This window comes from Gigantopelta aegis, chromosome 4 (assembly GCF_016097555.1).
Source record: "Gigantopelta aegis isolate Gae_Host chromosome 4, Gae_host_genome, whole genome shotgun sequence".
In the NCBI taxonomy this organism is placed as follows: Eukaryota; Metazoa; Mollusca; class Gastropoda; order Neomphalida; family Peltospiridae; genus Gigantopelta; species Gigantopelta aegis.
In genome coordinates this window covers 113,443,849-113,457,651 of record NC_054702.1, presented here as the reverse complement: position 1 = coordinate 113,457,651, position 13,803 = coordinate 113,443,849, and the positions used below count along the sequence as shown (strand labels likewise).

The window sequence follows — 13,803 nt, the reverse complement described above, 5'->3', positions numbered from 1 at the left end:
AGAATACACAAAGTGCAAAAGGCCAAAATAACATCAATAATTTCTTGCCATCATAATGTATGACATTCAAAATACTGTCCCAAAATTTGTTATCTTTTGTCCGTTTCTCAGAACTATTTATATTTTTGTTCAACTACATCTAACAGATTACATTATTGCTATAAATGTAACATAAATTTGTTATGTTATGAAATATAACAGTGATCTCCCATCAGCATAAAGCTGATTGTCATCACCATAATGCTGATTCTGTCACCTTAGAAGCAGACTTGTTGAGATTTGTTCCTCCACAGACAACATTTTCAAATTGCACACTTCTATATATTTCTTAGTAAATTAGCTGTTTTGAAACACAATTAAACTTTTTTATTTCGATATAGAAATGACTGAACCAACAAACTTGGTATTACAGTGATGAAATAAATGTAATAGTTGTTGGCGAAAATGACACAATTACTCGACCTTGAAATATCCTGGGGATAACAAGGTTTGATTGTCTACTTCTTTCACTCTATATAAAAAAAAAACATTGTTCATTAACTTTGTTCTAGTTTCTGTAAACTATCCTATACGCGACAATTAGAAAAAAAGATGCAATGTTTTGAAAATAATAAAAACATACTATTTTTATACGCAGTTTACTTAATATTTAATTAATCCAAACATTTCATTTCCATTTCCATTTAATTTCGTGCTTATATCCAATTAAGGTTCAAGCTGTCCTGGGCACACACCTCAGCTATCTGGGCTGTCTCTCCAGGACAGTGGGTTAGTGGTTAGTGAGAGAGAAGATGGTGTAGTGGTCTTACACCTACCCATTGCTGCGAACCCTGTACCTACCAGCCTTATGTCCTATGACTTAACCACGACACCAACGAGGCCGGTAATGCAAACAAACCATGTTAATATTAGATCCATTGGAATTTAAAATATATTGGATATCGTTGACATTATTTCTGCGTTCATTTGGTGCTCGTGAATATCATGATTTCACAGGCTCCAAATTGTAAACAAGTGGAAAGCATTCAAGCGATTTATTTGCACTGTCACTTCAATCTCACACACCCCAACTCATAACTGCACAAACGGTTTGTATTTGTTCTGCCATTCACAAGTTGTGATGTCTGAGAAAATCCTTTCCCAGTTCACAGGTTGTGTTCACGGGTTATTTTGCCAAAAGAATGCTCTTCACATCTTGTAAATTGGGAAATATGGTTTCTAATGAAAACAGCTGATATACTTCTATATTATATACTTCTATACTATATACTTCTATAAGTACTATAGAACATATAAATATACTTCTAATGAAAACAGCTTATATACTTCTATATTATATAATTCTATACTACAGTAGAATCTCGTTGGCTCGACCTCGGAAGGGTCAATCACACCGCAACGCTCGAACCAAAAACGAAGTCTCGTGTTTTTTGTCCGGTAAACCCTTATATTAACCGATGATGGGTCGAATACATCCAGAGTCGACTATAAGGCTTCGCTCGAACTAAATTACCAGTCCCGTCTGTAATATTAGCTATATTTCCCTCGAACTGGTGATACATCAAATATCAAATGGAAAACCACCGAAAAGGACCAACAACTGCCGCGCTTGCGCAGTTGGTTATTATAACCTTTGGATTATAATAATTTAGGCGGAACGAGTTATAGATGGATTGGAGAATCGTGACACTAGCCAAGCAATCCTTTCTTTGCCTTACCTGTCATGTTGTGTGTTCAGCCAGCAGGTATCAGTAAAAGTCCTTCAAGTACAGCCTTTTTGATGAACCGTGATTCCAATCAAACAATTGGCCTCGGCGGGAAGCGTTACTCTGAACACATCTACCAGACCAGTTTTCAATGAAACCAGGAATGCGGTACTCAGCTATCATCACTTCGGCAAGGGCTTTTGCATCACACAATCGAAGTAATATCTAATAAATCCTTTCACTCTGATATTTTGTTATATAACACATTGATGAAATTTTTAAGTTTGCAGTTACCAAAATAATATGGTAACAGGTCGTTTCGCCCTTATTACTAGTTCACCCGAGTCGGTTTGAACAGGGTTGATTCGTACCTTTAACCGAGTCGTTTCACCCCATGTTTCTATTCGCATTAATTTTTATTTTGTTAATAAAGTACATTTATTCATTCATTTGTCCTATATCCATTGATTGCGTGTTTATATTTACAGATAAAAATAATATTATAATTTTGTTTATTTCCAGTATCATTTACTCAAGCCATATACCTGAAATACGTACAGGCCTTAGATAATATACAGACAATGTATTCACATTAATAATTAATTTATGAACAGTCACACTGCATACTACTGATGTGCTGTGGTTTCTTATTAAATATACTACATACCCAGCTGAAGTTAAAACGCTCAGTACGGTATGTTGATTTCGCCTAGCTTCAGCTGACAGAAAGTAAACAGCTGATAAAGCATTAATATCCAAAGACAAATTAATGTTACAAATTTGTATTTTATCTATATTATTACCGGTGTTACCATACCAATTACAGCATATATCTGTATACACGAACACTAGATTGCCATATATTGCAATAGGGGCCGAAACGGTTTGGGGCCGAACATGTACTGGGGCCGAAACGTCCGGACACCTATCTAATTCAACTTTCTAACTGATGTTACGGAAATATCCGATGTTGACCGAATGGTTCGGTCGAACTACCCGATGGGTCGAACACTTTCTTGAGCACCGACAGGGTTCGAGCCAACAAGATTCAACTGTATATACTTCTATACTATAGAACATATAAATATACTTCTAATGAAAATAGCATTAGTTAGTATTTTAAAAATGTATTTACCCCTTACAATTTGAAACCTGGTAATATTTTTTATTGAAACACATATAATTTACAACTGAAGATATACCGTACATATTTAACCCAGCACCAAACTAGTCCTCAGTCTGCCTATACCGATAATATATTCTACCTACAGTATTTTCCCATGTATTATGCGAACCCCCCACTTTGAATGTTTATTCCAAGAAAAAAACCATGAACCACAATATAATGTGCACCGTTTTTTTAAACCACAAAATGGACGGTGAATGCAAGATGTTTGATGGAAATGGCCAAATTAAATCTCATGGAAATTAAATATATTTATGGTCCAGTTTTGTCACTTTTGTGCACTTTTTGGTGAGGTATGGATACTTTTGTAGATTTATTTTGCATTTATTACAACCATCACAAGTGAAAAGGGATTTTTAAGAGGGTTTTGGCGTTTCGTTGTAATGAACATTGTCAACCTGTGAAGTACCATAAACTACCGATTAGCAATTTTTTTTATGGGTGATCACTGGACATTTTTAAAAGATAGTGTTTTCTATTGTTATGTATAGTGCGCACCCCCATTTGTAACCTGTATTTTCTGAAGAAAAAAAGTGTGCATAATATGAAGAAAAAAAGTGTGCATAATACATGGGAAAATATGGTACACACTACCGTCAAGTGATACTAAAGAGTGAACTAACAGAGATAGGCACCCACTGCCGCTAACAGTAAACTAGTCCTCAGTCTACAAATATCTTGATTATAGGATCACCCCACAACCTCCACCCTGTCGAGACAAGACAGGCTCTTGTACATGTTTTAGTAATAATAATATATCATTTACAATTGGTAGATAGCAAGGTTCCTGTCCATCTATCTGTGTTCACAATAATATACCATTCTAACGTAATGAGATCGAGATAAATTTCACACATCTCTCTGGACTGTCACAATCAAAACAACGAGACTTCCATCCCTTTAATGCAGATGTTTTCATTAAATGTAAACTATTGTAAATCAAATCAATGCTAGATAATCCGATTATCCAAAAGTCCAAAATATGATTCCTCAATCTAATTCCTAATATGTCCAGATGATAGCTTTCCCACATCTAATCCCAACATCAAGATGTCCATTATGTCAAACTTGTGGCTATTATTCCATTTACCCCAACTTTATAATGGCTGTAAGCTCAAGAAAACAGTTCCTACTTGAACTACTCTCTTGTATACAACTACTGTATTTAAAGCTGTCACAAAACCCGATGCACTCGGAAAGTCTTATTTTCGAAAACCTTTTTGAAGTATTTAGTGTACTGGATACCATCGTGTCGAATCTCATCACAAAACCGTGGGACGGTGCTGCGAGTCAGGCCTGCTTGATCCTCGCCATAATCTGGAATCTAACAAGGAGATCACATTAGTCCATCCTTAAATACACTGCTTAATCAATTCAAGTTTTGCAAAAGAATGAATGAATGTTATATGAGTCCCAGCACAAAAACCCCACATCAGTTAATGGGTGTCAAATAAAAGTAAGTATATAAAATGATGATCAGTATTAATATAAAACTATAAAAATTAAATCAGAACAAAGTGTAATGAGCTGCGCAAAAGTATAAAACATTAAAGGCAAATCAAAAAAAAAAAAAAAATTGAAATAAAATTCTGAATAGAAAAAAATATATATCAGCAGTTTTCTGACACCATCTCATTTCAGCTATCAAAAATATATTTTCTTGTTGTCTTTAGATGACTGCATTCCACCAAAATGTGATGTACTGTCAGAGTACACTGACAATGCTCACACTGAGGATCATTATTGATAGTAAATGATTGAGTTAATTAAAACATTAAAGTTTTGAGAACAAAAACAAATTTGTAAATAGCCAAAATGAACTAGGGGAGGAACAGTCATGTGATATTTTGTACACACTGGCAAATCCTGTATTTTCTTGCAAATGGCCCAAATACTTGTGGCTAATTTATCCAAGAAGTAACAAAGGGCATTCTTCATCTAGACAAAAAAAAGGGCACTTTTAAACTAAAAAGGGTACTTGTTCATATTTTCAATGGGGGTAGCAATGACCCCTTTTTTCAGTGGAAAGGGGTAAAATAATATTACTTATAAAATAAACTAGGTTGTTATGATTTTTAAAAGTCAATCTGAATACCAGTACAGGAAACATTTTATGTTTTTCCTTCGATAATGGTTACCATTTGTTAAATACTAATGTCACAAATACAGACAAAAACAGCATGTTGATACACTGAGTGACTCATATCAGACAGAACAAAATGTTTTTACCTTTATTTACCAAAGACAAGTAACAAACAATGTGAGTCAATTCAAGCAAATAATACCAACACTATTGTTAATGGTAATAAGACAAACTTACCACACCATTATCAACACTAAGACAAATGTAACACACCACTGTCAATATCAATAAAACTTACCACACCATTGTCGGCACTAATAAGATAAAACTTACAACACCAGTTTCAACATTAATAAGATAAAACTTACCACATCACTATTAACACTCATAAGATAAAACTTTCCACACCAATGTCAACCTCAATAAGATAAACCTTACCACGCCATTGTCGACATTAATAAGATAAACCATACCACATCAGTCGACATCAATAAGATAAACCATACCACAATAGTCGACATCAATAAGATAAACCTTACCACGCCATTGTCAACATTAATAAGATAAAACTTACCACATCAGTCGACATCAATAAGATAAACCTTACCACGCCATTGTCAACATTAATAAGATAAAACTTACCACATCAGTCGACATCAATAAGATAAACCGTACCACAATAGTCGACATCAATAAGATAAACCTTACCACGCCATTGTCAACATTAATAAGATAAAACTTACCACATAAGTCGACATCAATAAGATAAACCTTACCACGCCATTGTCAACATTAATAAGATAAAACTTACCACATCAGTCGACATCAATAAGATAAACTGTACCACAATAGTCGACATCAATAAGATACAACTTATCTCACCATTGTCGACATCAATAAGATAAAACTTACCACACCATTGTCGACACCAATAAGATAAAACTTACCACAGAACTGTTGATATCAATAAGATAAAACATACCAAACCACTGTCGATATCAATAAGATAAAATTTACCACACCACTGTCGACATCAATAAGAAAAAACTTACCACCATCATCGACATCAATAAGATAAACCTTACCTTACCACTGTCGACATCAATAAGATAAAACTTACCACACCAATGTCGATACCAATAATATAAAACTTACCACACCATTGTCGACATCAATAAGATCGGGCAAGCGACAGCCCCCACTGGGTGGAGCGAGACAGATGGAATCCTCCAGGATGATGTAGTTACTCTTGTGTTTCTTCAGGATAGAATGCACCTCTGCAGGTTCACGTCGCCCATAGATCTGGTACAACTGGGAAACAGATGAAACATGTTAAATGTAGAATCAAGATGTCTTGTAAACTAACAAAGGCCGAGTGTCTGGAACTTTTCAACAAATAGAATAACATCTTAATGAGAATTCCTTGCTTGGAACACCAATAGCTGCAATCCAATTTGTCCTTGGTAATCCTAATGTTTGTCCTACTTCAAATATCTCTACATTTATAAACTTTTAAAAATACCCATACCGTATGATCCTAAGGTCCAAATGTGCCCATTTTGAATGCTTTCAACCAGTGTGTGACTATATCGCTAAAATTTGCCCTTAGCTGGATGAAGCAAATTTTAATAATTTATTAATTTTGTTCTATAAAAATATATGTCTACCATTTTCACCCAGGTAGAAGCCACCTGTCCTCTTCAGTGACCATACTATATGTTCTGACACCCAACAGAATGAGTTGAGGTGTTGACAAACCCCACTTCAGTCAGTCACGAATGTATTCTCACCTCTTTGGTTTTCTGTCTCAGGTATTTGTCTTCATAGTGCGGGTGGTTAGTGATGGGCCGACCAGTGCACAGCTTCACACCGGCCAGTAGCTGCATACTTCCCGTGAATGATTCAGTTTTAGGAATGTCTTTGCTAAATACAGAAAGAAAAAACCACACACTGTATATAAAAAGAAACAAGCATTCTGAGAGAACAACTAAAGCAATACATGTCCCCTATCGGGCCAAACAAATCTCCTAAATTCAAACGCTATATCTATATAAGCTATATTCAAAATGTCATCTCAATATCTTCAGGTATTACAAAAGTCCAAAATGTTTTTTCATATTTCAAGGGCTGTAACTCTGTGAAAAAATTGGAAATTGCTAAGAAAGTCAAGCTTGATCTGCACCAGAACATGATAAAGGTATACACAAATTTTTAGCTCAATATCTTGAGGCAATACACAAAAAAACAACTTTTGGAAAACTAATTTTCTTATCTCCTAAATTCAAGGGAACATAACTCTCTGTCACAAATGGGTATATCACAATGAAAGTCGAACTTAATCTGTAGTAGTAAAGCTATAAACAAAATTTAAATATATTTCAATATCTCAAGACATTGTGAAAAAACATCAAAAAATGGAATGGACAAAGATGAAACCTATAGTTCCCTTTGGTTGACCGGTAAGTGACTAATAATACATAATATATGGTACATGAGGTATGAAGAAAAGAAGATCAATTCAATTAATATTCTTCACTATCAATCAACTACCCTAAGCTGTTATACTAAAAATTATATGAATATTAATTACAGTCTCCTCCTCTTCCAAGGCTTATGCTCGGTTATATTAATAACAAAATTCATTGTCACAAGGGCAACCAGGTTTTTGTTTTCAAATACATTTTGACCCATGTTTATAAGTCCATCAACACAGCAATACTCCAAGAAGTAACAAGATGATTATGTCACACAGGCTAACTCATAGAGTAAGTCGTCTTATATGTTTCTACTACAACCAAAATGGGACATTGTTGGAATGGGAAATAACTTGGTGTGTGCTATGATCCTCTGCATGTAACTAAATCGGTCCTTTAGCCTTGGACTAACTGTGCTGTACGGTATGATGAGAAAGAAAACTTACTTGATCCACTCCATCAAATCAACAGTGTCAGGATCCCAGAATTCCCGTAAATCCTTTAGCTGTTCAAAAATGTTCGGAAGTTTCTGTCCAAAAAAAATTCGTAACATGAAGTCTTAGCTAGAAGATGCATTCAAATTACAAAAATAGCTGTATTATGAACTATAGGATGCCACTGCTATAAGTTAGCTTCACACCTGTTAATATAATTGTCACATCCATATTGAGCAGATCATGTTGTTAACATGTCAAAATGTTAATATTTTTTATAAGTGTAGAAAAATTAATTAACTTTAAGTTTAAAAAGATATTCCCCCCCACCCAAAAAAAGAAAAAAAAAGAAAGCTTAAATAAAATAACTATTGGATATGTTAACTTTACTGTACACAAAGCAAAAACAATGGTGTTGAAAATGTCTTAACACACAGTTAACAATCAAATTTATATAATTATCTTTAACATCTCATTCCAAACCTAGAACATCTTGCTTGAACAATAACTGAATTTTTATAAAAATGTTATCACTTATTTAAAAAAAAAAATCCTGAATAACCTATTCACCATAGATAGGCTTTTCTTGATAGTACAAATAAAAACAAAATAAAAATGTCTTTAAATCGACCAGTTTTACTGTAATGGAACATCACCTTTATATCACTTATAATTGAAATATATGATGTAACTTACAATGGCCAACAGAACTGCAATTACCACTAATGCAGCAGCATGCCTCACTCGGTATCCCTGTGAAAACATAAACACAACTTGTACATTAAAATGAAAAGATAGATTCTAAAAAAAATTATTGTTGCAAAGCAATTTAAAAGAACAAAACTTTTTCAATATGATTTATCGAAGGTATGCCACAAAACTGAACATATCTATCATCTTTCATCAATATATACAATATGGACATTTATCTTATTAAACACTGTATTTGTATAAGTGTAAAATGTGTTGTTATACATGCCAAAAAACCAACAATGAATTAAGGTAGTACCGGGGTAATAGAAACTCTTTACATGTTCTTGCTGTACCAATAGGAATATACCAAATGTTCTGGTATTAGTAAAATATCTACCATGTATATGACATTCCTGTATTAGTAAAATATCTACCATGTATAGGACATTCCTGTATTAGTAAAATATCTACCATATATTGGACATTCCGGTATTGGTAAAATATCTACCATGTATATGACATTCCTGTATTGGTAAAATATCTACCATGTATATGACATTCCTGTATTGGTAAAATATCTACCATGTATAGGACATTCCTGTATTAGTAAAATATCTACCATGTATAGGACATTCCTGTATTGGTAAAATATCTACCATGTATAGGACATTTCTGTATTAGTAAAATATCTACCATGTATAGGACATTCCTGTATTGGTAAAATATCTACCATGTATAGGACATTCCTGTATTAGTAAAATATCTACCATGTATAGGACATTCCTGTATTGGTAAAATATCTACCATGTATAGGACATTCCTGTATTAGTAAAATATCTACCATGTATAGGACATTCCTGTATTGGTAAAATATCTACCATGACCAACACAGTATCAGCCCAGCACGATACCATACAGTGGTATCGATACAGTATTAGCTCAGCACGATACCATACAGTGGTGTTAATACAGTATCAGCCCAGCACAGCTCGATACCATACAGTGGCGTCAATACAGTATCAGCCCAGCTCGATACCATACAGTGGTGTCAATACAGTATCAGCACAGATCGATACCATACAGTGGCGTCAATACAGTATCAGCACAGATCGATACCATACAGTGGCGTCAATACAGTATCAGCCCAGATCGATACCATACAGTGGCGTCAATACAGTATCAGCCCAGCTCGATACCATACAGTGGCGTCAATACAGTATCAGCCCAGCTCGATACCATACAGTGGCGTCAATACAGTATCAGCCCAGCTCGATACCATACAGTGGCGTCAATACAGTATCAGCACAGCTCGATACCATACAGTGGCGTCAATACAGTATCAGCACAGCTCGATACCATACAGTGGCGTCAATACAGTATCAGCCCAGCTCGATAGCATACAGTGGCGTCAATACAGTATCAGCCCAGCTCGATAGCATACAGTGGCGTCAATACAGTATCAGCCCAGCTCGATACCATACAGTGGCGTCAATACAGTATCAGCCCAGCTCGATACCATACAGTGGCGTCAATACAGTATCAGCCCAGCACAGCTCGATACCATACAGTGGCGTCAATACAGTATCAGCCCAGCTCGATACCATACATTGGTGTCAATACAGTATCAGCCCAGCTCGATACCATACAGTGGCGTCAATACAGTATCAGCCCAGCTCGATACCATACAGTGGCGTCAATACAGTATCAGCCCAGCTCGATAGCATACAGTGGCGTCAATACAGTATCAGCCCAGCACAGCTCGATACCATACAGTGGCGTCAATACAGTATCAGCCCAGCTCGATACCATACATTGGTGTCAATACAGTATCAGCCCAGCTCGATACCATACAGTGGCGTCAATACAGTATCAGCCCAGCTCGATACCATACAGTGGCGTCAATACAGTATCAGCCCAGCTCGATACCATACAGTGGCGTCAATACAGTATCAGCCCAGCTCGATACCATACAGTGGCGTCCATACAGTATCAGTCCAGCACGATACCATACAGTGGTGTTAATACAGTATCAGCCCAGCACAGCTCGATACCATACAGTGGTGTTAATACAGTATCAGCCCAGCACAGCTCGATACCATACAGTGGCGTCAATACAGTATCAGTATCAGTCCAGATCGATACCATACAGTGGCGTCAATACAGTATCAGTATCAGCCCAGCTCGATACCATACAGTGGCGTCAATACAGTATCAGTATCAGTCCAGATCGATACCACACAGTGGCGTCAATACAGTATCAGTCCAGCTCGATACCATACAGTGGTGTCAATACAGTATCAGCCCAGCTAGATACCATACAGTGGCGTCAATACAGTATCAGCCCAGCTCGATACCATACAGTGGCGTCAATACAGTATCAGCCCAGCTTGATACCATACAGTGGCGTCAATACAGTATCAGCCCAGCTCGATACCATACAGTGGCGTCCATACAGTATCAGTCCAGCACGATACCATACAGTGGTGTTAATACAGTATCAGCCCAGCACAGCTCGATACCATACAGTGGTGTTAATACAGTATCAGCCCAGCACAGCTCGATACCATACAGTGGCGTCAATACAGTATCAGCCCAGCTCGATACCATACAGTGGCGTCAATACAGTATCAGCCCAGCTCGATACCATACAGTGGCGTCAATACAGTATCAGCCCAGCTTGATACCATACAGTGGCGTCAATACAGTATCAGCCCAGCTCGATACCATACAGTGGCGTCCATACAGTATCAGTCCAGCACGATACCATACAGTGGTGTTAATACAGTATCAGCCCAGCACAGCTCGATACCATACAGTGGTGTTAATACAGTATCAGCCCAGCACAGCTCGATACCATACAGTGGCGTCAATACAGTATCAGCCCAGCTCGATACCATACAGTGGTGTCAATACAGTATCAGCCCAGCGCGATACCATACAGTGGCGTCAATACAGTATCAGCCCAGCTCGATACCATACAGTGGCGTCAATACAGTATCAGCCCAGCTCGATACCATACAGTGGCGTCAATACAGTATCAGCCCAGCTCGATACCATACAGTATCAGTCCAGATCGATACCACACAGTGGCGTCAATACAGTATCAGTCCAGCTCGATACCACACAGTGGCGTCAATACAGTATCAGCCCAGCTCGATACCATACAGTGGCGTCAATACAGTATCAGCCCAGCTCGATACCATACAGTGGCGTCAATACAGTATCAGCACAGCTCGATAGCATACAGTGGCGTCAATACAGTATCAGCACAGCTCGATACCATACAGTGGCGTCAATACAGTATCAGCACAGATCGATACCATACAGTGGCGTCAATACAGTATCAGCACAGATCGATACCATACAGTGGCGTCAATACAGTATCAGTCCAGCTCGATACCATACAGTGGCGTCAATACAGTATCAGCACAGCTCGATACCATACAGTGGCGTCAATACAGTATCAGCCCAGCTCGATACCATACAGTGGCGTCAATACAGTATCAGCCCAGCACAGCTCGATACCATACAGTGGCGTCAATACAGTATCAGCCCAGCTCGATACCATACATTGGTGTCAATACAGTATCAGCCCAGCTCGATACCATACAGTGGCGTCAATACAGTATCAGCCCAGCTCGATACCATACAGTGGCGTCAATACAGTATCAGCCCAGCTCGATAGCATACAGTGGCGTCAATACAGTATCAGCCCAGCACAGCTCGATACCATACAGTGGCGTCAATACAGTATCAGCCCAGCTCGATACCATACATTGGTGTCAATACAGTATCAGCCCAGCTCGATACCATACAGTGGCGTCAATACAGTATCAGCCCAGCTCGATACCATACAGTGGCGTCAATACAGTATCAGCCCAGCTCGATACCATACAGTGGCGTCCATACAGTATCAGTCCAGCACGATACCATACAGTGGTGTTAATACAGTATCAGCCCAGCACAGCTCGATACCATACAGTGGTGTTAATACAGTATCAGCCCAGCACAGCTCGATACCATACAGTGGCGTCAATACAGTATCAGTATCAGTCCAGATCGATACCATACAGTGGCGTCAATACAGTATCAGTATCAGCCCAGCTCGATACCATACAGTGGCGTCAATACAGTATCAGTATCAGTCCAGATCGATACCACACAGTGGCGTCAATACAGTATCAGTCCAGTTCGATACCATACAGTGGTGTCAATACAGTATCAGCCCAGCTCGATACCATACAGTGGTGTCAATACAGTATCAGCCCAGCTCGATACCATACAGTGGCGTCAATACAGTATCAGCCCAGCTTGATACCATACAGTGGCGTCAATACAGTATCAGCCCAGCTCGATACCATACAGTGGCGTCCATACAGTATCAGTCCAGCACGATACCATACAGTGGTGTTAATACAGTATCAGCCCAGCACAGCTCGATACCATACAGTGGTGTTAATACAGTATCAGCCCAGCACAGCTCGATACCATACAGTGGCGTCAATACAGTATCAGCCCAGCTCGATACCATACAGTGGTGTTAATACAGTATCAGCCCAGCTCGATACCATACAGTGGCGTCAATACAGTATCAGCCCAGCTCGATACCATACAGTGGCGTCAATACAGTATCAGCCCAGCTCGATACCATACAGTGGCGTCAATACAGTATCAGCCCAGCTCGATACCATACAGTGGCGTCAATACAGTATCAGCCCAGCTCGATACAGTATCAGTATCAGTCCAGATCGATACCACACAGTGGCGTCAATATAGTATCAGTCCAGCTCGATACCATACAGTGGTGTCAATACAGTATCAGCCCAGCTCGATACCATACAGTGGCGTCAATACAGTATCAGCCCAGCTCGATACCATACAGTGGCGTCAATACAGTATCAGCCCAGCTCGATACCATACAGTGGCGTCAATACAGTATCAGCCCAGCTCGATACCATACAGTGGCGTCAATACAGTATCAGCCCAGCTCGATACCATACAGTGGCGTCCATACAGTATCAGTCCAGCACGATACCATACAGTGGTGTTAATACAGTATCAGCCCAGCACAGCTCGATACCATACAGTGGTGTTAATACAGTATCAGCCCAGCACAGCTCGATACCATACAGTGGCGTCAATACAGTATCAGCCCAGCTCGATACCATACAGTGGCGTCAATACAGTATCAGCCCAGCTCGATACCATACAGTGGCGTCAATACAGT

General features: G+C 38.4%; 1 protein-coding gene across 2 annotated transcripts in view; it reads right to left on the bottom strand.

Annotated features, from left to right (window-relative positions):
- Positions 1–2,251: 2,251 nt before the first annotated feature.
- Positions 2,252–13,803, bottom strand: part of LOC121371833 (probable C-mannosyltransferase DPY19L3) — a 42,566-nt gene continuing 31,014 nt past the window's right edge. For both annotated transcript variants that reach the window (XM_041498014.1, XM_041498015.1), the window contains exons 14-18: positions 8,580–8,636; positions 7,896–7,978; positions 6,766–6,898; positions 6,131–6,286; positions 2,252–4,216 (exon numbers count right to left, since the gene is read on the bottom strand). In XM_041498014.1, coding sequence (XP_041353948.1) covers positions 4,067–4,216; positions 6,131–6,286; positions 6,766–6,898; positions 7,896–7,978; positions 8,580–8,636 — 579 coding nt within the window. In that variant the 3' untranslated portion in view covers positions 2,252–4,066. The remainder of the gene's footprint in view (positions 4,217–6,130; positions 6,287–6,765; positions 6,899–7,895; positions 7,979–8,579; positions 8,637–13,803) is intronic.